At 41.9% G+C, this 27,430-nt stretch overlaps 1 protein-coding gene across 1 annotated transcript in view; it reads left to right on the forward strand.

The window, feature by feature from the left end:
• Positions 1 to 27,430, forward strand: part of KLHL32 (kelch like family member 32) — a 118,527-nt gene that overhangs the window by 37,830 nt on the left and 53,267 nt on the right. The window contains exons 5-6 of the mRNA XM_054996654.1: positions 2,919 to 3,017; positions 24,295 to 24,510. Of these exons, the coding sequence (XP_054852629.1) occupies positions 2,919 to 3,017; positions 24,295 to 24,510 (315 nt within the window). The remainder of the gene's footprint in view (positions 1 to 2,918; positions 3,018 to 24,294; positions 24,511 to 27,430) is intronic.

The following is a 27,430-nucleotide window of genomic DNA, read 5'->3' on the forward strand; positions in this document are numbered from 1 at the left end:
ACTTTTAGTTAGCAACAGTACAGTTTATTTGTTTTATGTCTATTGCCTGCTTGATTGCTTGATGCTTTGCCACGCTTCTGTAACTTAATAAACTTGATTTGTATTTTAAGCCTTATCTGGAATTACTAACTGGGATGTGGGTACACCACAGAAGGAATCCAGGGACTGGAGAGTCAAGGCCTTGGGAAAGGTAGAGTTCTCAGTCCCACAAAGTTAAAGGGTAGTGCGTCTCACTTGTCTGACTGTTGGTGTGGCTGTTATCAGTGCCCAAAGTAGGAGGTTTGGGGTGGCTATCACTACAATGTCCTATATCAAACAGGCCTGTATCTTCTCACACAGTTCCAAAGGCTTAAGGACAGTTAGGTTTTCTTAGGGACAATTTCTGATTTTTTTCCTGATGACCCTTAAATTTTTCTACTGGAAAGGTGGCAGACCCTCAGGAGAAGCCTGTGTGAAGTGGGGGGCTCTGCAGCTGGAAACAGGAATTGTTGGAAGTGGCTGCCCTCTCTTAAAGAAAACTCAAGTGCCACCTTGGAATGTGTTTTTGAAACCATGACATTTAATCTTAATCCTTCATTTCTCTTTACACTTCTTTCTCTGTTTCATTTATGTATTCAGTGAACATTTCCTTTCTATATAAAGTGGGTTTCTTGAGACCTCTAGTGACTACAGTTGGTGTTGCAGGAGTGAATATAAAAACATGATGAATGTGAGGATATATGGTTCATTATTCCCATTCAACAGAAGTAGGATTCATTAAAATTCATTAACAAAATTGAATGTTTCTTGTTTGATCCTACTACCAAAAATAGTGGCAATTCCATTTGACTAGCAGTTATATTAGTGTTTAGTGCTCCAGCAGTTGTGGTGGTTTATTTATATTTAAAGTTCTTTTTAATAGTTAGATTAGTTTGTATTAATGGTGAGTATTCCAGCATTGCTGTTTGTGATTTTTTTCTTTAGTTATCTGTTTATTTTGGTCTTTCAGTATACTTTGAACAGTGCACATTTATGTCTGCCTAACTTCAGTAAACTTGGTTAATCTGATGAAGTTGACTGTTGTCCCACTCATGCCTATAGCATAAATAGGTAGATTCTAATTAATTCAAATAATAATAGTGGTGAGTTTAAATTGCTGTCAGAATCTGAGCTTCTGCATACAAATTTTATATCCTTCACTAAAAAGAAATGATCCTTTCCCCCAAACTGTGTTAAAATGTTATTGGCCTTTGTTGTTTTGAAGTGAAAATGAGAGAGAATATATTTGATACAATGTACTATACAACTAATAAATATTGTGAGAAGCACCTTGTATGACTCATGCTTGATAATGACACCTTGATCCTCAATGTGTTTTATATGGGAGAAAGAATGAGCCCTCATATTACTATAGTTACTCCTCAATAACTAATTTGTACACACTGGCATCTACATGAAACCTTTAAAATTAACTGCTTTGAGAGCAGGTAGTTCTATGCTGACATATTACACTGGCTTGGTTGAGATGTAATGATGAATCACATTGCTTAAAACAACCTGAAAAAACATCCCCCTTGTACATGACACAAAAAATAAACACTTGTTCTTTGTTGTGTGGTCCAAATAAAAAATCATGACCACACTTTAATCCTGGGCCATTTCCACACGGCTTACCTTGTTCCGGAAAACAGTGAAATCTCATGAGAAGACGCTGTTATTGTGTGAGAAGACGCTGTTATCATGTGAGAAGATGCGATAACAGCGTCTTCTCGTGCGATTTCGCTGTTTTCCAGAACAAGGTAAGCCGTGCGGAAATGGCCCTGGTTTGGAGAGAAGAAAATAGATATCGTTTGTAATTTTGACAAAATGACAAATTATCATTTGTGGTGGTAGTGTTTAATTTTGAACTGCATGAGAAGGAAGTATTAGAAGAAGGAGCACGTCTTTGAAGATTCCCCCTATGACTCATTTACATAATTACAATCATATTCTGAAATATACCAGGAGATTTCTCTTACCTCTGGTAAATAGTTTTATATGGGAGCCAAGCTGAGAATTAGCTTGCATGATGTTTGGATGCCCTTATAGTGTGAACTTGAGAACTGATACGAATTTTTGAATTTTGAATTTACAGCCCATGATCACTGCATATTGGAGAGAATATATATGCACCAGGATATTTAATAAGAGTTCTCACAGTATTGCTCTGCTTCTGTTTGCCCCTTTTCCTTCAACTTGGGATGTTCATCTGTCACAATCAAAAGGCTGTTTTTTGTTGTTTGTTTGAAAGTGCTTATTTTTGAATGCCAAGCAGCGTTAAATATGAGTACTGAGAACTTTATGCCTATTATAATATGCACACCCCATTTATTAGCCCTTACAGGCGCTCAAAGGAGTGAATTTTAAAGGTTTCATGTAGATGCCAGTATGTGCAAATTAAGGAACAAAAAATAAAATACCAGACTGACTATGCACACAAATTGGACAAGCATACATTCTTATTCAAGCTCATATTGAACAAAGGCCCATAAGGGTGGACAATAGCTCTGACAAAGGTTTCAGCTCAGTATGTGGTAAACAAATCCAACTCAAGTATTTTCCTGTTAAGGATACAAAGCCTGAAGAGAAAAGTAGCTACTGCTTAGTGGTTGTATCAGTGAGCTCCCTTACAGTCTTGTGGTTTGTATATGTAATTTATGAGTATCCTGTCCTTGGTTCGCTACAGATATACATGAGTGGTAAGTTTTCCATCTTCCTCCCACCATAGTGGTAAAAAAACATGTGTTGGCCATCTAGTATTTCTTTGCACAAAGGTTTTCAAACAAAATGCCTATCTTCTTTTGTCTGTTTAGAGTTTTGCAAAAATTGCTAGTTGTAAATGGCATATTTCTGAGCATTTGATGGGCTTATACAACTTTAATTTTTATTTCCCCATCTAGATTTTCTTGGAGCCAGGAGTGATCCCGGATGTGCTTGCTGCAGGCAGTCATCTGCAGCTGCTCGAGCTACTTAGTTTATGTTCCCACTATCTCATCCAGGTAAGGATGAGATACTTCTCTTTACTTCGTAACTTTTACAGTGAAATCCCAAGCAGGGTTACTCCAGTTTAAGTCCATTGAAATCAATGAACTTAGACTAGAGTAACCCTGCTTAGGATTTCACTCTTAACTTTGTTCCCAAGTCTCTGCTGCATGCGAGATCATCTATGAGGTTAGGATAAACATCATCAGCGATGCAATAAACAGCAGCTGGGAGACCATGATTATGGCTGTTGTTGAAGGTGAGAAATGGTTTTGTTTGTAGCTGTATAGATAGATGAAACGCATAGATATGTGGGTGGGTGGGCTGAATCCCTGATTACCATTATGGCTTAAAAATGGGACTTTATTGTGAATTACAAGTGGTGTCAGCAGGGCTGCAGATAATGGAGAGCTGGGGAACAAAATTTACCAGGCCTGGTTGCTGTGAAGATGGGAGAAGAAAGCTCAATTTTTCTATGATCTGGCAGGATGCTTGTAATCTCAGAGCCTCAGCAAGCAAATCTATAACTGCTCATTTTAAGCCTCTGCTTGTCTTGAAATCATAGTGGCTGCTTTTGTGCAGCAAGAGAATTCTCTTGCTATGATTTCAGGTCAGGCAGAGGGTTCCTAAAGAGGCCTTTTCTCCTGTTTCATTGAATATTGATGTGTTCCTGCCCTCCCTGCCCTCTGTCTCTGTTACAGACTGTTTAGAGGGGACATGGTATGTGTGCGCACCTGAGAGTGAGAGTGAGTGTGGCTGGCTGGCTTATTGGCCAAATTTCCTAATACTTCCTGCATAAGTAGTCAGAGATGTTAAGAAGGTCCTTCAGAGGGCCTTGTAAACCATAGTGACAATTTAGATTGCACAGTTACAGTAAAAGCCCCTCCCAACATCAAGTTGTTCCGAAGTGATTTTTCTTCTTCAGCCTTTTGTAACAAAAGTGAGTGTTCTTTGGTTTGTGGAGGAAGAATGAATGTACATTGGCTTATGCCTGTACTGTCATTAAGGATAAGGTACACAACTGCTTCCTCTCGTATTTCATCCTCATCACCCTCCCTGCCAGCTAACAAACCATAATTGTTTTTCAAGAGAAGTTATTTAGAGTATGATGCCTGTCTTTCTCCAACAGTAGAATTCGAACAGAGGTCCTGTTCAGGAACAGAAGAGTTCTTTCATTCTAAACAGTGTTCTCTTCTGCACCCCACCCCACCCCAAATACACATGGAAACAAGAGACTGGGTATCTCTCGATACTAAGGCTGACTGTTGGTTTGAGTGTCCAAGAGAGCAATTCTAAGCAGGTCTGCTCAGATTCTACCGAGGTCTATTAAGTAGGGCTTACTCCCAGCAAAGTATTCTTAGGATGGCACTGTAATTTTATCAGGGCAAATTCATAGGGTCTTTGGGCACGCAAGTCCCTTGAAAAATAAGTTTAGGAGGGCTGACTACCCCAAGGACTGTTTTCCGAGTGTTTGCTCGTGCATGCCAGGAGCTGAATCTTGAGGGTTTGTTGAATGCACACAGAGCAAGACGTCCCACAACTTCCACACACCCACTGGTTGCCCAGAATGCCCTTCAGTCACTTCTCATAGCGATTTACTATAACTTAAGGAAGAACCCTGAACTATGCTGGGGCTGGTTGGTTGGTAGGGTTTAGTTTCCTCTCTAGTTTTTGCAGTGAAGGGCTGAGGAAGGGCTGAAGAGGTTTCCTTGCCTGCTTTTTGACATTTGAGAAGGACAAGAATTTATCATGGCAGCAGCTACAGGTAAATCCGGCAGGATGAGATGTTGTCTTTAATTAGGAAGAAATAGCATTTTTATATCCTCTTATCTGAATTATTATTGGTAGGAGAGTGTAGGGCTTTTACTTCCCAGGAGTGTTTATTAGTGTGACAGGAAATGCTGATTAGACACTGGGGATCACCTTATGATGCATTTGAAGTCTGTATGGGTAGGATAATTCAGGGTTCAACATTAATCTGATCAAAGACTATCCTTCAGTGCACAGATCCACATGTCCTGTTGGTGCTTTTGATTGCACTTGCACTCATATAGCCTCTTCCAACATAGGCCTGAAAGGCAAGAGTCTTTAAAACATGGTTTGTTTGTTAATAATTGGAATACCAGAGCCGCTTCTTTCAGTTAATGGTCTGGGGGCACCTGGTTTGGTTTAGCTGAAGCAAAGGGGATGTGAATCTGACCAGATGCTGAGTGGGATAGGCCTGAGCTGTCCAAGGAACTGTAGGATATGTATAAATAATAAAGTAAATCTTGAAAAAAATAACTAAGCTTTGCACTGAATTGCTCCAGCTAAGGGAAGGCATTCTGTACTACTGTGAATGAATCATTCAGGTGAAGGAGAAAACTTCCCTTGATTTCAGCTGACTGATTTGAGTTGATGTATTGCATTTCCCCCAGGTTCTTCCTATGGCTGAATCGTCAGCTGCCTGTAGCAAGTTCCATGCCAAGAACTTAATTCTCAGGCATGTATGGAACTAATCCAGATGAGGACCATGGTGTGCAGGGAGAGGATACTTACGCTTCCAGCATACCTGCATTGCGTTCCTGAAGTGAGATGGCCCTGAGAGTGTACAATTTTCTTCTTGGCAAAACCTAGGAGTCCTCTATCAGTATACAAGTGGTGCCTAGTGGTGAAAACAGCACTCTCCCTGGTCATTTTGGGTTACGGAATGGCACAGGAAAAGGCTTAAACACTTTTCCTGTTGTGGGTTGCAAGGCTAAAATCCTGTTTGTCTCATAATCTCAACTTCTTGCTCCCTCATGATTGGGAAGGAATGTGTGGATAATTAACCAGATGTGAACATTCCTCTTCAAGGCAATATTTGGGAATGTTCTACTTTTAAAAAGTTTGGATTTTTTCTTTACTGTACCAAGTTGATTCAAGTAAACAAAAAGAGAAGTTGTTGAAGTTTAGTAATCAGAGCTTTTGGCTATCTGGTCCCCATTCTGGAGAATCCCTGCATGAAGAATACTAGCATGTCTGGGTTTTCTTGCAGACATGTTAATTTTCTATGTGAAGGGCTGATGTACTAACTAGAGTGATGTGGTAATAGCATTATTGATATTGTTATAACTGTGTTTTCTTGGTCCCCCCCCCCCGCTTCTCTATGACTTATGGGCTGAAATAATAGTAAAAAAAATGACTGACAATGTGGAGAACACCCCCCCCCCAGTTGCAAATATGTAATTTCCTCCTCCTGCGTTCTGAAGTGGTATCAATATAAGGGGAATTTTCATGTGATTGTCCTGAATATTTAAATCAGCTCCTGAGGAATTTCCGTAGAGCTGATATCTGCATGCATCTCAGTCGCTCAGTAACATGTCATTCAGGGCCGGATATCACAGAGAAGCATTTTCAGTGGCTTCCACATAAAAATGGATGCTTAGTGACTTAACATTTTATGAGTTGCATCTGGACCTGTAACTTGCCTTTCCATGGAAGAGTGTTGTGCTTGGGGGGGGGGGGATAGGTGATACAAAAACTACCTGCAGGGCAAGCCTTTGTGCAAAGCATTTGTTTCCAGAGGATGTGTGGTTTCTCTCCATCTTTGCCATTTTTACTTCTTCCAGATGCAGAAGTGTTTACGAACTGCATTGTCTATGGCAGTTGATCTGGAATAACTGTTCCACTTATGTGAATAACTGAATGCAAACATCCAGGTGTAACCTCTTAAAGAGAGCTGTTTCTTGGTGTCCTATGCTGAGGAATCATGAGCTCAATGAACTTTGAAATAAATCTGGTCATCAGTGCTTTCTTTAATGTGTGTAGGGGGAGTGGAAGTTTTACATGAACTGACATTGCCAACCAGTATTGCATCAGAGAAGTTACTTGAAGTGGAAAGCATTTGCTTCTGAAGGATTATAAATTACTGTACATTTTACTTAAAAAAAAACTAGTAGACATTACTGCAGTACTCATGACAGAACAGTAGGTGGCAGTGTGAGTCCACTAGTATGAATAAATTAATACACCAAGGGGAAAAAAGAATCCAGGGGAAAAAATGAAAAGAAATTATTTATTTTGCTCCATATTAGTCTTTTGACCTAATCAGTAAAAAAGTCATTATTCACACAACACTGGGCAATATGCATTGTAATTTTTAACAAATAATGGGAAACTGTTAACGGTTTCACAGGAAATACAGCCCTGTCTTGTGCAGCAGTGGTCATTTATCATTGCACTTTGTGAAATCACTCATTTGTTCTAATTTGAATGTAAATGACTCTAAGGTTTTACAAATAAGGTGACAGACTCACATAAATGTAATTGCAGGGTTCATCTCTCTCTTTTTATATATCACTCATTAAGTTATGAATTAAATACATCGTATTAAACCAGGGGCATGTCCAATGATGATATTGTAATGGCAAATTACTCTATGCTATTAGAGGTGTATTTTTTATTCATGGACATTAATTTGTCATTAAACGGCATTAGTTTAGCACTTTTATGTAGGAGACGTGACCTGAAAGAAGAGACTTGCTGCTCTAATGTGAGAGAATAGAAATATGAGTACCAGATGCATGTCGCCTCTTCAGCTCTTGGAAAGAAATGGAGGAATATTTTATTTCAGCTTCCCCGCTCTTTGCCACCCACATACACAAAATTCTTAAATTGGTTTTTATCCATGTTAATAGACATTTCTGAAGAATGAGTAGCCTTCATCTTTTAAATCTTGTTTCTCATCCAAAAGCTATGGAGAGAGGTTAAGATGGAGAAGAATAAGTTCAGCCTCAGATGGTGCTTGCTGGGTTTTGAGTGATTCCTGATCATTTCTTTCAGTAGCCTAAAAGAGAAGTGATTATTGGTGTTGCTTTTAGGCAGTCCCTGGGATTCAGTACACTGTATCCACAAATACATATATGAGGGGAAAAGGAAACTCTACATCAGCAAATGTTTTGTATTTGGCATAAATTATGCAGATTTCCTGTGTGATTTGAATAGTTTGTTCCTACTGGAATATTTAAGTTTTCGCAAAATACAGAATATTTTATTTGCTAGATTTTATTCTTTTTTTCTCCTCAAAGTTCAGGGCAGCAGTTTTCCATCTTCCAACTTTATCCTCACAGCATCCCTGGGAGAAGGATTATTTCTGAGAAAGACTGACTGCTCCAGGGTCATAACCACACACCATAACCAAGGCCCTAACCACACATCACAGTCTGCCATGAGGCAGTTTCCTAACCAAGGCCCTAACCACACATCACAGTCTGCCATGAGGCAGTTTCCTAACCAAGGCCCTAACCACACATCACAGTCTGCCATGAGGCAGTTTTCTAACCAAGGCCCTAACCACACATCACAGTCTGCCATGAGGTTTTTCTATGATATGCATCTTGCTACAAATCCCCAGATGAGCTCTCCCAGTGGGTTTATGTCAGTCAGAGGTTCCCAGCCTTTTTGAGTATGAAGCCCATTTCCAGCATCAAAAATTTTTGTGGATCCCCATATGATAATAGTTGTACTATAAGTATCAGATATTGTGAAAATATAGAATGACAAAAAGCTACTATGAGTTCTGTACATTACAGATGCTTGGAACAAAGAGTTTATTGTTCAAACTGCTGCCCATCAGAGTAGACCAGAGATTCCCCAACCTTTATAAGCCTGTGGACACTTTTGTAATTTTGAAAGAGGATGATGAACAGCACCACAAAATGGCTGTCTCAGGCGGTGGCGCCTAAAGTGAATACCTCTCTCCTCACGTCTCTTGGGAAGAAGGAAATCCTGAAGGGAAAATGAAACCATATACTGACAGTACTGAGTTCCTGGCAGTACCAAGATGTTTAAGGAGTCCTTAACCACTGCCTACTGGTCTTGGAGTCTCCAGATGTCACACTGTTTGAAAATGGGAACAAAGGAAACCTCAGAGCTCCCACATATTTATGGCCAATGGAACCTGACCTAAGCAAGCCTCTGTGAGATTGGTTAGTAGATCTAACCAGTACCAGGTAAAGCTTTATCTATGATGTCAGTGGCTACTGCTACCAATCAGAGAATTATTACAAGAGGGTCCCTCTCTATTAATGGCTGTGTACTTCAATAACAAGAAGAAAATATATTCCAAGCTGGTTGTCCTTTGTAAAAAAAAAGTTTTAAGTTGGCCAGTTACCCCAATGAGAAATGTAGAATAAAGCATTATTTGCATGTAAGCCCCAGAGGTCAAGAACCTATATGCTCTAGATGGCTCTTTTGGACCATATTGAATCTAGGATTTCAACTTGAGTCACAACTTGTTTTCCAGTGTTAACCAAAATTAGCATCATTAACACTAGCATGGTTAATGTTACACCAGTATAACTTTAAAATGATGCAGTGTATGATGTTCATTCTCAAAACTGATTAAAGTCAATCATGAATAAGCATTAAACTGGGTGCAGACATACAATATGTAGTGTAGTGGTCAGAATTACCAGGATAGCATGTGGGAGATCCAGGTTTGAATCCCTGGTCTGCCAGAGAAGCTCTCTGGGTGAATTGGACCAGGTGTTCTCTCTCAGCCTAAGTTATCTCAAAGGTTGTGAGGATAAGATGGGTGAGGGGAGAATTGTGTTATAAGCCATTTGGGGGGAAATTGGAGTATAAATATCTAAATAAATAAAAACAGCTAATCATGTTTAACCCTTAAAAAGGTAGAGGATTCTGAGTAGAGGTAGTTTCTGATCTTTCAATTGTGGTTAAGTAATTGGCATACTTATCTGTACTAGGCTACTAAAAGCACCACATAGGAAAACTATCTTGCATAAATCCCACTTGAAATTAGTGGGAGATGCCACTTCCAGGTTTTTCATAAATCATGATACTAAAGAACATCATGGAAGATGGAGCCCAAAGAAGTATCTCTATTTGTAGTGCATGATTCCATGCACAGAAGGTTGCAGTAATTTTTCTTTAGAATTAATAAGGATTTGATGTAGCAAAAGATTATGAAATATTAAAGATTGTGTTGACTTTAAAGCAACTGATTCTCTAATCCATGTGCTCAGCCCAGCAAATCAGAGGCAGTCTAGTTCTAAGTTTCCTTGATTGCGAGTTCCAGTGTAGGTTTTAGGTTTGTTTGTTTGTTTTGTTTAAGAACCTGTTTACAAGATACTGTTGGTTTGTCAGTTTGGACAGTTCTGTTTGGGAGTTGAAAAATATTTATAGGAATGTTATTTCGTTGACCATTTCCACCCTAGTTCCAGTAAATTGCCTGCTATTTATTAGGCAGCATGTATTATTGTAACATCCTGTCAGTCAAGGTGGACCCATTTCTGCTTTTCAAACATAACAGAATAATTTTGTTCCTCTAGCCGCTATCTTGTGAACAGACACATTTTGGATATTTGGATATTTTCTCTCAGAAAAAGAATTTTTAAAAATACGCACACATCCCTTCTCTCTTGTATGTGCATACGCATTATGGGAAGGGGAGGCATTATGGATTGGAACTCATATAATACCTTGATTTACAGCTTGTCTGCAATCCAAATACAAAGCAGGTGGAGTAACAACTGGGTATGATGCCTTGGATATTAATGGCTTGGCTCAGCGATGGAATTTCTGAAGCTGTATACACTTTTTCTGTCTTAATTATGCATTCATTAGGAGCTTTTATACCCAGCAGAATAAAGTAAATATTTTTTGATCTCTGTAGTGGGCTCCCAGATTGTAGATTTGCACAGCAGGGTCTTGATAATCTGAATAAATTGTATTTCCCCAAGGAGTTTATCTTTCAAATAAGGTCATAAAGAAATGCAGTCTCTCCCCTTAGCTCTCCTTGTGTTTTTCTTTTCTTTTTATAGCACAGCACATAGGAACAGAGGTATATTGTACTCTGCTGTGTACTTGGTTGTGATTAACTCTCATTTATCAGCCTGTTACTTATATACATCCTTTTTTGGCACATGCAGTGCAGTTCTTTAAAAGTCTGAAGGAAAAGCTAGCGGCTGTGAAATGATATTAAAATAGGTTGATTATTTTTTTCCCTGTACGATGTTCTACCTTTGTATTACTGCATGCGCAGCATACATTCAGAAGTATGTGGCCAATATACATTTGTAGCTGTGTGTGCCACTTTAAATGCATGATGTGACCCGCATGCACCAAAAAAAGTCCAGCTTTTGAAAGATATTCTGGGAGATGATATATGTAGTTTTTTACATCCACTAAGATGTTTGTTGTAAAATCTCTTCAGCAGTGAAAAGTGGATATTGCTGTTTTCCCAGAGCTCTTGTGTTAATGCTAAAAATAGCAAACTTTGAAAAAAATCAATAAGAATCTATAGATACGAGAAAAAGTAGCTCTTCAGACATGACAACATTTCCTTAAAGCAAAACACTAAAACATTCTAATTCTAACTCTTCATATTAAACTCGTTTTGTACTGAATATGCTGGCTGTTGCACTATGAACAAACAGAATATAAAGAGCTGTGAGGCACATGATGCTGCAGTTATGGGATCAGATCCCTTATGGTAAAATAACACCTCACCTGCAAGTAATGTGTTTAAAATCTATAGAATTGGGAGAGGAATGTTTATTTTGCACTCTGTTTATGCTCAGCATTTAACCCAAAGAAGTCTTCCCTGCCAAGCAAAGATCAAATTTTTCTAGATCTTAATCTGCCTGGTTGTGAAGAAATTGGTATGTTAATAGTGTGTAGCCAAGGGAACAAAATGAGGGTTTTTTTAAAAAAATTAAGCGTGAGGATAGCTGCATCAGCCGTAGATTTCCAAAAGCCTGAGAGTAGTATTTTTCCACCAGCTAAATGGAGTAAGATCATTTGGCACCTCATTTAGCTTGGAATTCTAGGAAAGCCTAACTGAAAGAAATAAGGCTTCAAGACCTTAAAAGAGTTAGCACAAAAAGGAAGAAACTGAAATTGGGTAAGGTTTTAAGATTACTTTGTTTACATATTAATTCACTGTTCTAGAAGTTAATTTTAAACCTAGAGACAAGGGACAGTGTTTATCCCTCCCCCGAGTACTTGTTAGACAGTTTTGTTCAATATTTTTTTTTCCTTTCTGTAATGGTTTTAATTTTGAGCAAAAATTTTGTTGATACGAATGTGGTGTTAATGAGGTCATCCTACACTTATATAGAAACCCAATTTCCTCATACCAAGGTACAAGGTGAAGGTGGTAAAAACCTACCTTGCTTTGCATTACTACAATAGGATAGATTTCCAAGGCTTGCCCTAGTCCAGGATTAATTCAGTTAGGAAAATGTTAGTGACCAATACGTTCTTTGGTTGGCAGAGGAACAAGAAAACCATAGATCTCTATTTGCTTTTGCAGATGAAGAAGTTAAAGGTTCTTTTTCCTGTTTAGGGGGGAGATTGGAACAAGACTGGGACATAACTCCTTAGGGTCCAAAATGTGACCAGTGATTTCCATGTCTTCATTGTAGATGAGAGGTGTCTGCCAGACCTGCCACATCTCCCAACATACAATCATTTAGTCCCCCCGCCCCCAACTGTGAGAGTTCTGATGCAAATTTGGACCATAGAACTGGGAAGGAAGGAATTTAACTATACCCTGCTCTCTCTACTGTTTCACCACTTGAAAACACCCACTCTCTCAGGGTTGCTTTTAGCTCCATGTGGGGAAGAAAACAGATATCTGATATCTGAATTTAATTCTTAAATACAGAGATAAAAGCAGCCTAGAGATAGGACATTATTGCCACTCCTTCCATTTTAGCTCCATGGCCTAGTACAAATTGCTGGGGCACCAGCAGTAATATTGTTGCATGGTAGAAGAGCTTATTATGATTTCTAGTGTCATATGTAGTTTGACACAATCCCATTTGTAAAGAAACTGGCTTGGCCTAGTCCATTTCTTGGTTTAGGACAGGGTTCCAGTCTGATAGAAGCCTGTGAAGTTGTCATGACTCTGCAGTTTCAGAGCTGGGTGCAACGAGATCATAGTTTCAAGGTTATGCACCTTCATTGCATCATATTAGCAAAGGATCTTGAGTGGGAGTACAAGCATTGCCCTTGACTGGGTAATTGGGATCAGGCTAGTTGCAACAATTTTGGATAAAAGTAAAGGTCCTCATTCTAGCTTACACCCTTTGATCCCCTTTTGGCTCTGTGTGTTGCTGAAGGATTTCTGATATTTCCTTTTGTACTTTGGACCTGCCCACCAGAATTGGTGCCAGTCCAGGATTTTTGTCTCTGGATCTTGAGACTTTGGAACCCTTTGGACTTTTGTTTCAGCCTGAAAGTTAAGCTTGGACTGGGAGACTGAAAGCCTGTTTAAGTGTTTTGGTTTAGTTATCTAGTATATGTTGTTTTCTTAACTGTCTGCACATTTCTGTATCTGTACCCTTTTGCACTCCTGTTAATAAAACTCCTTTGACTATATCCTTGTATGTGCCTTGGGAATTTGAATGCTAGAGTCTGATCTAGAATGTTTGGCTATAGCTGCCTAAATAATTGTTTTGGAACTCAGTCTGCAGGGGTCCTACCTGGCAGGGCTGACTTCTTGGTTAAAACCTGGTAGGGCTGGTAACTTGCTGTGACGAACTCAGCTTTACACGCTGAGATTCCTAGTCAGAGGGTTATGACTGACAGGTTTCCTCCCCCTTTGTGGCTGTCCTGGAATGGCAGTTGGGGATGGAATGTTGGGGGGAAGCTGTCAGTTGGGAGTGGGAGAGAAAACTGCTGAGTGAGAAGGAGAGTTGGAGCCTGGCTTTTGACCAGTGAGGGTCAGCCAGAAAGTCCCCTGTGTTTTGTGAAGCACTTACAGTCCTAGGACTAAAGTGGGGAAAACCAGCATAAACCCCCTACATAGACTCAATAGATCTGGGAAGTATAGAGGGCCAAGGAAGGAGGTAGCAAGGAGTCTCCCCTTCAGGGCCAGGAACAGGATTATAGTTCACAGCTATAACATCTGCCCAAGATCTGGGAAGGGTCTGTCTCTGTGAAGTGCCCTTAAGTCTAGAGAGGAGGGAAAGTCGTGCTGTGCTTTTTACTTGACAAGTGTAACATCTGTGAAGCAGTGTGAACCTCTAAAAGCAGCCTGTAACTGAATGTATTGTGCCTCACACTAGTGAAGTTGTTATACCAAAACCTTTCTGTCATTTCGTTCAAACACCTACCTACCTGCCTTTTAAGTTCAACTTCTGTTAATAAACCTTCAGTTATATTTTTGGAATCTCCCCATGCCTCATGTGTCAGTTTCTGATAAAGGGAAGCACAAACCCCTGATCTGTCCCCTATAAAGACTTGGCTGGGTAACCAATATTCCTAAGGGTGGGACAAAGAAGAACGTCTGAAGCTTAATATCTACCACGCTACCAAAGGCTGCCCAGCCCAGGATACAGCTTCATAAACTTACTGAGGAGAAGGTTTTACCTCGGGGTAGGGGGAGGCCAGCCCAAGCCTGAGTTGGCTGTGGGTTTGTGGCACTTCATTCCGCAGCTGAGAATTTAGTCAAAGAGGCTGGTGGCAATGAACCATTACCCTGGAAGTAAGGATTCACTCCCAGTTTTGAGTGTTTTGCTCTGGACTTCCCACTCACGATGGCTTGTGGATATAGCCAGCTTTGACATGATTGGTATTAAATGGGTGAGATTTAACCTTGTGCATAGCTGCTCCATTGAAGTCAGAGGGACATAAAATGCTTAATTTTGGCTGGATTGCACCATTTGAATGTGAGTTAATAAAGTAATGTTGTCAGCCTCCTTTCTCCGGTGGTTTGAAAGTGGGTCAGTCTTGACTGACGGGAAGTAGCTCCTCCTCCTCTCCAGGGTCGGTCGAATCAGATGATCCTCTAGGGGGGAGGGCTCTTCCCTGGCGAACCAGTTTTTTGCCGGCCCTGCTTCTGCAGGGTGTCGAATCTTTGTGCTCCTGGAGCACTGATCCTAAAATAAAAAAGAAAAGAAGAAGAAGAAGAAGAAAGAAGAAGAAGGGCTGCCTTGGAGAAAAGGAAGAGCTTGACTCTCCACCCCAATTCTAGCGCCCCCCCTCTCCTCCTTCTTTTGGATGCTGCGGCGGCGTGCACACGGCAGCGGCGGAGGCGCGCAGCATTTTGGCGCCAAAAGCTGAGAGCTGCAGTTTGCAGCGAGCGCGGCGACGGAGGCGAGCTGGAACAGCGGCAGTAGCGCCTGAACGCCCTTGGCTGTGGAACGCTTCTACCGCAGCGCAGCGACTGGAGGGAGGCTACAAGGGCAGGGACGAGCAGCCGAGAACTCAGCAGACACGCGCCGCGGAAGCACGCCAACGGCGGCAGCGGCAGGAAAAGACCCCCGATATCTCCACAGCCCGGTAAGTGACCCCTTGTGGGCACTGGGAAGAGGGGATAGCCTTTGCTTCAGAGGGGAAAAGAGTAAGAAAACCTGTTGACGCAGAGGTTTTTACTCGTTTGTTCTAACGGGCTTCCCTTTCATTTTCTGTTTCTTCCCCTTTCCCCCCCCCCCCACCTTTCCCTTTAGGCGGGAGAGTATTATTTGGCGGGAATGACGACCAAAGCAGGCATGGAGGGACCCAGCACAGTTTCGGACAGAGCTGTGGGTCTAGATATATCCACTTCCCCTGCCTCTACCCAGTCTTCACAGGGTCTCATGGGCCTAACTCAGGAGGGTAACCAACCTGACGTCTCAGGCCCAGAGGCTAAGGAGAACCTTCTGACATGGATAAGAACAGAGCTTAAGAAGGGATTTAAGGAGGTGATGGACGCAGTTAAAGAACGGGTCATCACAGAAAAATCAATCTACACCTGTGTCACGCAAGAGACCTGGACTCAAACATTGTTCGTCCCCCCCAAGACCAAAAAAGGCAGGGGTCCAGTCAGATACCTCCTAGAGGACTCTAGCCTGTCAGAGGAAATGCAGTCAGAATCTGAGAACTCAGAACTAGGCTCTGACAGTGAGGAAGGGGAACTCTCTGATGAACAAGAAGGCAATGGTGATGTTGTTCAAACCAGGCTCTTCCCCCAGGAGGTCTTCCCCAAGCTTCTCCCTAAGGTTCTTAGAACCCTGGAAATTACACAGACTCAAGTGGGGAAGGAGGAATTAGACCCAGCCTTTCCTCAGGGGCTAGAAAAGGTGCTTCCTAAGGTGGGATCACCTAACACAGGGGTACCCTTGCCAGCAATTTTTCATAGTGTCTTAAAGAAGGAATGGGAGAACCCAGCCAAACCTAAGACTTACCAATCCGTATTTAATAAGTTTTACGCTTTGGCCCCTGAAGCTACTAGGAAACTTAAACTGCCGGTGGTGGATGATCCAGTAACCAGCCTGGCTACAACATCCGTACTGCCCATGGACGCAGAAGGAATGCCCAAGGACTCTTCAGACAAGAAAATAGAACAAGCATTGGATTTTGAGGCCTCGGCTGTGTCACTCAAAGCTTCGGCTACTGGATCACTATTTGCCAGGGCAGCGTTCGACTGGGCATCTAACCTGGCTGCAGCAGGTAGAGAGGTGCCAAAAGAAGTCAAGAATGAAGTCAAGAAGATAGCCTTGGCTATTGCCTTTGCAGCTGACGCTACCCTCGACGCGTTTCAGATGTCCTCGAGAGCAATGGGATTCAATGTTGCGGCTCGAAGGAACACCTGGCTGAGGAACTGGGACGTGGACCCTCCCGCCAGGAGCAAGGTAGCAGCGATTCCGTTTTTGGGAACAAAACTATTTGGAGAAGCTTTGGACAAGTACCTAGTGGAGGATACTGAGAAGAAGAAAGTATTACCATCCAAGAAAAAGGATGTAAAAGCTAAAGATAGGCACTCCTTTCGTGACCCCAAGCGCCCCTTCAGACATGGTGCCACGAGACATTACAGGAATAAATGGCAACCGAGATCCAGAAATGACAACAGATCTTTCTCCTTTCGCAAATCCGGTCAACAAGTCAAAGGACACAAGAAGACACAACAGGCATGACTATGGGCAACCAGCAGATATACCGATTGGAGGCTGACTACAGGAGTTTTCGGAACAGTGGAAAAGGACGATTACGGACAAATGGGTACTGGAAACAGTATCCAGGGGTTACTCCCTGGAATTCCATTCTCTACCCCCAAATCGGATGATTCATATACAAAAGAACCCACTGAAGTCAAAACATCTGCACATAATGGGAGCGATTCAGCATCTGTTAACAATCAAGGCCATAGAACCAGTACAGACACCACATTGGAACAGGGGAGTGTACTCAGTATTTTTTATTGTGCCAAAGAAGAACGGGGATATCAGGGCTATCCTGGATCTTCGCTGGCTGAATCAATTCATCATCTCGCCCAAATTCAAGATGGAGACGTTACGATCAATCACGGGAGCCATTCAGAAAGAGGACTTCCTTGCATCCATCGATCTCTCGGAGGCCTATTTGCATATCCCCATTCGAGACAGGCACAGGAAATTTCTTCGCTTTGCGTACAATGGAAAACACTTCCAGTACAAAGCACTTCCTTTCGGACTCAAGTCCTCCCCCAGAGTCTTCACGAAGGTATTAGTGACCCTGGTAGCATTCCTCAGGATGCGGGGCATTTGCCTGTTTCCATACCTGGACGACTTGCTGATAAAGTCTTCTTCGCTACTGACTGGGGTGGAAGCCGTTCAGAAGACCATCAATTGCCTGGAGAGTCACGGCTTTGTAATCAACAGGACCAAGAGCAACCTGTCACCTGTTCAGAGGATCACACACTTGGGAGTGATCGTAGATACGATCAAAGACAGGATGTTTCTTTCGCAGGAGAGACAAGAAAAGCTTACGTTGCTGATAAAGGCTATTCAGAGAAAATCAAAAGTAGAGATCATGCTGTTAGCCAAACTTCTAGGAATGATGGTGTCCTGTCAAGATGCGTTAACCTGGTCCAGGTTCCATGCCAGACCTCTCCAGAGGCTTCTACGTCCTTTCCAAAGGAACATAGCACGCAAGGAACGCAGACAGATACGAATAACAGAGACATTGAAGGAAGACTTGGATTGGTGGCTGGTGCCGAACAGATTCGAGGCCGGCGTTCCACTCAGAGAACCAGAAAGAAGGGTGCTGACCACGGACGCGAGTCTGATCGGTTGGGGGGCACATGCGAGGGGCCAAATAACACAAGGAACGTGGTTAGCCGAAGAGAGAGAACACAGCATAAATTGGTTGGAACTGAGGGCCATCAAGCTGGGACTACAGAACCTTCAGGAGATATTGAAGGGACATCGCATACTTGTACAGACAGACAACACCACAGCCAAAGCATATGTGAACAGGCAGGGTGGCAGCAGATACAGAGACCTGAACAAAGAAGCAGAGGAGATCATGCTCTGGGCGGAGCGGAATCTGAAATCGATAAAAGCCATTCATGTTGCAGGGACGCAGAATATGATGGCGGATTGGCTGAGCAGGAACACAGTCGACCAAGCAGAATGGACGCTGAATCAGAGGATTTTTCAGCAGCTGTGTCTGAAGTACAGCACACCAGAAGTAGACCTATTTGCCTCAAGCAGAAACGCGCAACTTCCAAAATTCATGGCCAGACAAAAGGATCAAGGGGCGTTAGGAATCGACGCACTGAACTTGGACTGGCCAAGGGCTCTCCTGTATGCTTTTCCACCTGTGAAAATACTCGGCAGAGTGTTACAGAAGGTAATACAGCAACAGGCAGAGGTGATAGTGATTGCCCCCTTCTGGCCCAGGAGGCCATGGTTTCAGGAACTGAAACACCTTTCGATAATGGAGCCATGGAGCCTACCGCAATGGGAAGATCTTCTCTTTCAAGGGAAGATGTTACACCCAGATCCAGCAACACTGAAGTTGACAGCGTGGAGGTTGAGCGCCAACAACTGTCGGACTTAGGATATGGGGACAGTGTAATAACAACTATGTTGGCTTCTAGAAAGAAGTCCACAAATAGAAGCTATAACAGGACGTGGCAGACATTTCACAAATGGTGCGATCAGAAGGAAGTTGATCCCCTGACAGCTCCGGTGAAAGAAATCTTATGCTTTCTTCAGGAAGGAATGAATAAAGGTCTCAGTGCCAGTACCCTGAAAAGACAGACAGCAGCCATTTCTGCGATACGGGGAAGGCCCTTTGCCAGTCATCCACATATTAAACGGTTCCTCCGAGGAACCGTACTTCTCAACCCACCTCAAGTTCATAGGTTCCCTACGTGGAATCTGAATGTTGTATTGAAAGCTCTCACGAAGGGACCTTTTGAACCATTGGCGACATGTCCTCTTAAAGAACTGACCTTTAAGACCTTACTTTTGGTGGGGATCACCTCGGCTAGGAGGGTCTCGGAGATTGGGGCCTTGTCTGTGAACCCAGAATTATGTGTTTTTCATAATGATAGAGTGGTGCTTAGACCTGATCCAACATTCATTCCGAAAGTAAACTCCACCTTCCACAGGGGGGAGGATATTGTACTGCCATCCTTCTGCCCCAATCCTAAACATGAGAAAGAGAAGGAGTGGCATAAGCTAGATGTGAGACGGGTGCTTAGCTATCACATAGATAGAACGAAGGATGTTCGAAAGATGGATAATATCTTCATTTCCTTTAGACAGCGCACAATGGGACAAAAAGTGACTACGTCCACTTTGAGTAGATGGATTAGGGACTGTATTATACTGGCATATAGGTCTAGACAACTGGAGCCCCCGGGTGGAATCACAGCACACTCTCTGAGAGGGGCGGCCACTTCGGCAGTATATAGAACTTTTCCGTCCTTAGATAGAATCTGCAAGGCAGCCACTTGGAAGTCAGTACATACCTTTACTAGGCATTACAAAGGTGACAAAATGGCCTCGGCCGAGGCGGTGTTTGGGAGACGGGTACTACAACACGCCTTGTAACTGTGTACCCACCCATATTAGTACTGCTAGACGTATATCCCGTCAGTCAAGACTGACCCACTTTCAAACCACCGGAGAAAGGAAGATTTGTATTCACTTACCGTGAAGATTACTTCTTGGTGGTTTGGAAGTGGGTCAGTCTAACCCACCCAGTTGTAGAGTTAAAAGGGGTTATGCTGATGTTAAATGTTGTTGTTTCTTAGTGTTCAGTTTATTGACAGAGTGACTGGGGCGGAGAGACCGAGCAAACGCGACAGAGTCCAGAGGGCTTGGAAAAGAACTGGTTCGCCAGGGAAGAGCCCTCCCCCCTAGAGGATCGTCTGATTCGACCGACCCTGGAGAGGAGGAGGAGCTACTTCCCGTCAGTCAAGACTGACCCACTTCCAAACCACCGAGAAGTAATCTTCACGGTAAGTGAATACAAATCTTCCTTTCTAATTGCATGCTTTTAAAAATCAGGATATCATACAGTAACATAAATAATGGCAGAGTGCAGGAATCCTGCATGGTTACTAATGGTGACTGAGACATCATAATTGGCAGTGCTCCTGTGAATTATGTATTTGAACTTCTAGGGAGCTGTGGGAGTCTAGAAGGACAGTAAGAGAATGAGAGCTAGTCAGGTGAAATAGTTTCCACCTCGTCTTTCTGCTCTAGTCAAAAAAGAAAAAGACCACTGTAACTATCTGTTTATACTTTATACTCTCAATTCAAATATTTCAAACAAAATCATTAGAATATATTAATCACTCTTCAGATGAATTAGAAAGAAGCCTGTGGATGATACAACTGTAGGACATGACATTTGTATTCATATAAAAGTTTCAGACACGTTCTTGAGAAAGCAGCGGGAAACAAGGCAACAACAAATCAGGCCCCTTGTCGGATGGTGTCTGGAATGATGAATTTCTCCTGCAAGAGAAAAATATATTATTGGATTGATTAATAGAACTATACTTACTTAAGTATTACAATATAGGTAATCTTCATATGATGTGAATTTGAAGAAGTGATGTATATAGAAAAGAGAGTGAAGAGTGGTTATATATTCTAGTGATTTTGTTTGGAAATATTTGAATTGAGACTATAAAGTATAAACAGTTAGATAGTTATGGTGGTGTTTTTTGACTAGAGCATTTTGGCCGTAACTCTTCCTCTTTGTTGTGTAATATCTGGTCTTCCTGCTGCATTGTAGACCTACCCCAAAAACCTGGCAATGAGTATAACAGCATAAGAGACTGGGTGAAGCGGAGCACATTAATTTTGGTTTGGAGCGGGGAGGTTAGATCAGACTGTAGTGGTGGCTAGATGCAGATGGTCTTAGGTGCTTCTGAAGGAGTACTAAACATATAATGTTCATATATGTATTGTGCAGCTACAAAAAAAAATCTATATAGACTATGAACTTTTTCATTTCTTGCCAGGGTTGATGGCTGCCACTTTTCTATGGCTGCATTCTATACTACTTTCTGTAAGAAATAATGATGTGGGTATGGCAGCTAGGGAGTTTTCATTTCTTTGACTTTTAAAATGTCTGTTTTACTCTTCAGCCTAAGTTCCTGTTAAACAAAGTTAAACTATGAGTTAAAAACTTAAATGCACGTTTAAAACAGTCATAAAAACAGAAAGCAGAGAAATATATAGCATTCATTCAGTGGAATGAAATTTGTCATTACCTGGTAAAAGCTGTAAAACAAGAAACCAACCAAATATTTCTGAAGCGAATGTAACAGAGCTGTGGAGTTGCCACTTCCCTGCCTACTAAAGCTAAGGACATCTGGAGCCAGGCTGCTGACATTGATCTTAAACTATGAAAGCGTTCATAGGGGAGTATGGCATTCTTCATGTTCCCTGATTTCATAAGCGATGCAGTCTGGTCCCCTAAACTAGCTGAAGTTTATAGGCAGACTTTAAGGGAAATTCTATGTTGCAACTCTTTGAGTATGAAAATTATCAGACATAGATTAACTCTGGCAGAGTTATCTCTGAACAGGATTGCAGCTGGTGTCCCAGGCTAAGCTGGAGAAAGTCACTTTGACATGGAAGATACTTGGGCCTCTGTAGGAATGACACGACACAGGGTTGCGATTCTGAGCATCAGTCTGCGAAGGCTAGTCTCTCTAGCCAGGCAGTGGCTCCTTTATTTAAGCACAGCATGCATACACAAGGACTGATGACCAAGGAAATAATGTTTATCTTTGCTGGCATCCAGTTAACCAGTTACTGACCTGGACGGCTGGAACTGCACGTTGCCTTGTTAAGCATTTACGAGGAAAGGGGAGCAGAGTGCCCTTTCGATCAGGGTAGGCTTTCCTATCCGCTGACCTAAGGACCCATAGGCCTCCAAAATAGGGGCTAGATCTGATGATGCTCACAAGCTGTGATTATTCAAAGAGAGTGCAATCCCTTCCAAAACATGTTGAATGCCATTTCTTAAGCCCGTTGAAATATCGGTCTATAGTACTTCTGTTTTGTCTGGATTTAGCATCGTTATTAGCTTGCCCCATCTCATCACTGAATCTGGCCTCTTGATAAGTATTTCCCCCAAATCACACTAATGTCACTGGCCCCAAGGGGAAAAAAATTACATAATAGAGTGCGTTTTCCTTCTAACGTTAGTAGAGTGAGCATAGGATTTCATGTGGTACCTGTCCTACTCCAATAATGTATTTATTGGCCCTATTAAAAATGTTGTGTTGCCAAATTGGTGAATGTTAAACTGACATTCTCAAATTAATTTTGTGAATGTTAACCCTCACTTTTGGGATTCATACCAATTAATGTTGGCCATCACTTTTAGGTGACTCACAGTTTAACCAGTTAGCTCTCAATTTTGAAACATTCCCAACACTTGAATGAAGCCATGTTGCCTCAATGGAAATGAACAATAAAATAAATAGTCTGACATTGTCAACTTTTCCAATTTTTTTGGCAAGTACTGCAACACACAGCATTTTAGATATATATTTATTGTATTTGTAACTGGATTTTAACTGCTGTGTCTGATTTTACATTATACATGTGTTTTCATAAAAAATGTTGTTTCTAAATGTATTCTGAAAAAGCAGATTAGATGGTTGTGTTTCAAGTAATGTATTATTTTTGGATACCAAAAGAAGATACAAGTTCATCTTTTTCAGGCAATTTTTATACTTTTATTAAGTCATTAGATTTCCCAAAGGCCTATCGTTGATTGGGAGGTGGGTATCTGATCAGTAATATACATCTCACAATCTCAGCATGACATTTCTGGTGTGCAGCTTCATCAGCTAGATAGCAGTGTATCGCAGTGTATAATTTCAAACTGAACAAGTGATTGGTATTACAATGGGGTGAATTTTGTTGGAGTAGGCTGATACAGTTAGCATCTGTGGCTGGGGAATTCATAGTTAAAGTTTTGAAGCCAAGAGAGGATGAAGACCCAATCCTGTTTAAAATAATATCTGACTAAGTTTTCTAGTTTCAGAGCCAAGTTCTTTATTAAATTGACTTTTTGAAGAGCATAGCTTGAGAACTGGTACTTCAGGATTAACCAGATAAAAAAGTAATTGTGTAATGGCTGGAATGAAGGGGGGACCTGGATTTGAATCTTACCTAGTCTAATCCAACACTCAAGCTTGTTGTAATAATCAAATGTTATGTATGAAACCCTTGGAGAAACATATGAGATAGAAATGTGATGAGAACATAAATATTTACATAATTTAGGATCCAAAGAACTGCTTCAGGAGGGCTTGCGTGTATTTGATGAGATTTTTGAATTTTTTGATCTTGGAACAGCAGGCACACATGCAGCATCACAATCTCTTTTTGAAAATCTTCTTGACTTCCAGAAATGGTGAGTTTTGAATTGTGTGGCTACTATTCAAGAAACAAAAATGATTCCTCCCCTAATATGCATGATGGTCCCTTGGATACTGGTTACTGTGGTGTATTCCTACAGCATTGGTGTCAGTTGTGGCTGAGCAGCAAAGAAAAATTGACATGTTCTCCATTGTGCCAGATGTGAAAAATGGCAGGATCATATCTTACTTTTATAGGTTTCAAATTCATTAACATTATTTGATAGAAGAAAATGAACCACTAAATTTGGAGCTTGGCTTTTCTAGTAAGGGAACAGAATGAAGAACAGATTACTGTAGAACTAGCTGTGTTTAAGCGTGATAGAGTTTTGTTCCTAATGCAAGATAGGTTTTATAATAATGCTGCCATTGATTTATTTTTTCCCACATTCTAAATACAAGTTCTTACACATCTGTGTGCATGTGATAGAGATCTAGCCAGTGGTGGTAGGAATCTGTATTGATTGTAGAATAACTGTTAATTTGTTCAAGACACAGCATATTACTTGAAATGTGATGATACACAGATGAACAGATCTTTAAGTTAGGAAAAGGATTTCTTCTGAAAATTCTGGTCCCTTCCCCATCTTCCTACAGTACTTTATGCTTTTGTTTGAACATTGCATTCATTCTAAACATGTGTTGTTTTATTTGAACAGGAGCTAAATAGCTTTAATTACTTGGACCTGTACAAGCTTGCTGATCTGTTTAACCTCACATTGCTGGAGAAAGCTGTGGTTGACTTTTTAGTGAAACACCTCTCTGAACTGCTGAAGAGTCACCCTGAAGAAGTATTGTCACTGCCATACTGTCTTATTCGAGAGGTCTTGAAGAGTGACCGACTCACGTCACTCAGCGAAGAACAAATCTGGCAGGTAAAGTGCAAAGATAATTGGCATCATGTTTAATTTTTAGGAAAACTGACACTGGCTCCTTAAGCTGTACCAAGAGCAAAATTATTAATAGCAAACTGTATGATGAGAAATGTTAAAGGAAAATTCCTTCTTAAGGCATATTACAAACTTCCTTCTCTTCCTTCTCCTCCTTCCCCCTTATATGTGTAGGCCATGCTCTTACGTAAAATAACAAGGTCTGTTTGTACTTTCAATATCACATCCAGCCGGCGCTCTCACGGAACATGAGCTCTCAAGGAACATTGGACTCTTGAGTGCCTTAATTAATTAGGGAGTGAAAGCCTGAACAGGAAAATGGAGGTATGCACAAACTTCCTCTTTCCTGTCACTCTGAGTAGCTGTGCATGTGCTGAGGAGGAAGTGTTCTGGTACGCCCTACAGGGATCCCTCTGTACATGAAAATGGATCATGCCCTTGGTTTTAATACTTTGATATCTGTTCAGTGATTCTAATGCAACCAATTAATTTTAGAGATGATGTTCTTTTTTTCTTACATCATTTGTATGGTTTCAAGTTTTAATGTAAGAGACTGTTGCACTGTCCTTTGGTGTTATTCATTTATTTGCTTTATTTATTTACTTCTACTCCAACTTTCTCCCCAGTGGAGACCCAAAGCAGTTTACATTATTCTCCTCTTCTCCATTTTACCCTCAAACAGCCCCGTGAGGTGAGTTGTTTTGAGAGCAGGTGACTGGCCCAAGATCACCTAGCAAGCTTGCATGGCAGAGTGGAGATTTGAACTTGGATCTTCCAGATCTTAATCTGACACTCTGACCATTATAGCACTTTGGCTTGCCTGTAAGGTTTGATATTTAGTTGGTCAAGAGATAATATAGATCCATATTTGATGTTTGCTTTGCCAATGAAATAACACATTTGTACTAATATATGGAAATAGGAACCAGGAAATTTAATGGAAGCATATTAGGCTTTATTTGCCTGCTGCCCTAGCTAAATAAAAGGTGGCAGTGACTTAAGGCTACTGTATAGTATCTCTTCTGAACAAGTAAGTTCACACGCAGTATGTAAATACATATTAGTTTTATTTCTTGTTCTCCATCATGCACTAAGATGAAAAAGTGGGCATTTTGTTTTTTGTTGTTTTTTTTAAAAAGATTTTTATTGGATGGGTTTACAAACATAAACCTAAAAATCGTTATCATTTTCCACCCCATTGCATTTCTCTAGTGGTCCGGAGTGGGGCAGTCATCACTAGTGGGTAGCTCCTCCTCCAACTCTTTCGCAGGGGCCGGACAAATCTTGCGATCCTTGGGGGAGGGGCTTCCAGGAGTCCTCAGTTTTTTCCGGCCCTGCTCGGCAGGCGGACACGGACTCTTGAGCTCTGAAGAGCTGCGATCTTAACAACACCGAAGGACAATCGCTCAGGCGCGGGCTCGCTGGGGAAAGGAAGGCTCAGTCTTCCACCCACCCCCCCGGCCGGGGGGGGGGGCAAGACAGCCGCGAAAGCGAGCACAGGGCCGACGATCCTAGTTAACTAGGACCCGGCTCCTGTAGAGGCTTGGAAAAAGCGGCGGGGATCGACGCTGCGCGTGCGCGCGTTCCACAAGAAGCCAAGGAGCTCCGGGACGGCGGAGGCCTCTTAAAATCGTGCCAAACGCACGGTGCTGTGAGTAAAACCCCGCAGAGAGGTTTTTTAGCCTCGGAGAAGCGGAGGGGGGGTCGAATTAACCAGGAGAGCTTTTCTGTAGAGCCTGGGTGGTTATAAGCGAAATAGGGGAAAACGGAGTAGCTCTAGAAGCTACAGGGTCCCCTCTGTGTTTAGAATGGGTAGACCTGTTGCCGACTTGGGGAATCTGAGTGACAAAAGAAACCCCTGAGTACTCTAGAGGGGCATAGAGGGGTAAGGAGAATAGGAAAATGCAGCCGTTTTTTCTAATTCCCGCTCACGCTTATTTTCACTTTAGGAGGAAGGCCTTTGGTGGGAATGGCGTTCCAGGCCAGTAATAAAGAAAAACAAATGGAGTCAGACTCTAATTCCATGCACTCCCCAGAAAGATTAACACAGCTTCACTCTATCCAAGGGGGGCCTTCAGGAAGCAGTGACCCTGACCTTGCAGGTCCTGAGGCCAAAGCAAATATCCTGGCCTGGCTGCAAACAGAAATCAAAAAAGGAATTGATAACGCTGTTAAGGACCTTAAAGGCCACACAGCTAAACAAAAAAGAGAAAGAAAAGAACCTAGCACATCTAAAGGGAAGAGGAAACTACAGTCTTCCACAAAAATTAAAGCAAAAAAGAGAAAGCCCAGAGAGTGGCTAGATGAACTATCCAGTGAGTCAGAGGAATCCCAGGGGAGTTCAGATTTATCTACTCAATCATCAGGGAGTGAAGAAGGGGAGTTGTCAGAGGAAGAGGAGGTGGATATGGATAAAATACAACCCAGGCTCTTTCCACCTGATATGTATTCCAAATTACTGGCAAAGGTACTAAGGACCCTAGAAATACCTACAACAGCCACAGAAAAGTCAGGGACAACAATTCCCTATCCACAGGGCCTAGAGACAGCGCTTCCAAAGATGGGGCCCAAATCATCAGGGGTGCCTCTACCTGCAATTTTCCATGAAGTGCTGAGGACGGAATGGGATAACCCGGCAAAGCCGAAACTCTATCAATCCATCTTTCACAAGTTTTACTCCCTAGGTCCAGATGATGCAAAGAAAATCAAACTTCCTATGGTAGATGATCCGGTGACTAGCCTGGCGACCACCTCGGTACTTCCTATGGACGCGGAGGGTATGCCAAAGGATCCTTCCGATAAGAAAATTGAGCAGGCCCTGCGCAGGGACTTTGAGGCATCTCCGGCTTCCCTGAGATCCTCGGCTACTGGGTCTCTGTTCGCGAGGGCAGCATACACCTGGGCC

This window comes from Eublepharis macularius, chromosome 1 (assembly GCF_028583425.1).
Source record: "Eublepharis macularius isolate TG4126 chromosome 1, MPM_Emac_v1.0, whole genome shotgun sequence".
Classification (NCBI taxonomy): domain Eukaryota; kingdom Metazoa; phylum Chordata; class Lepidosauria; order Squamata; family Eublepharidae; genus Eublepharis; species Eublepharis macularius.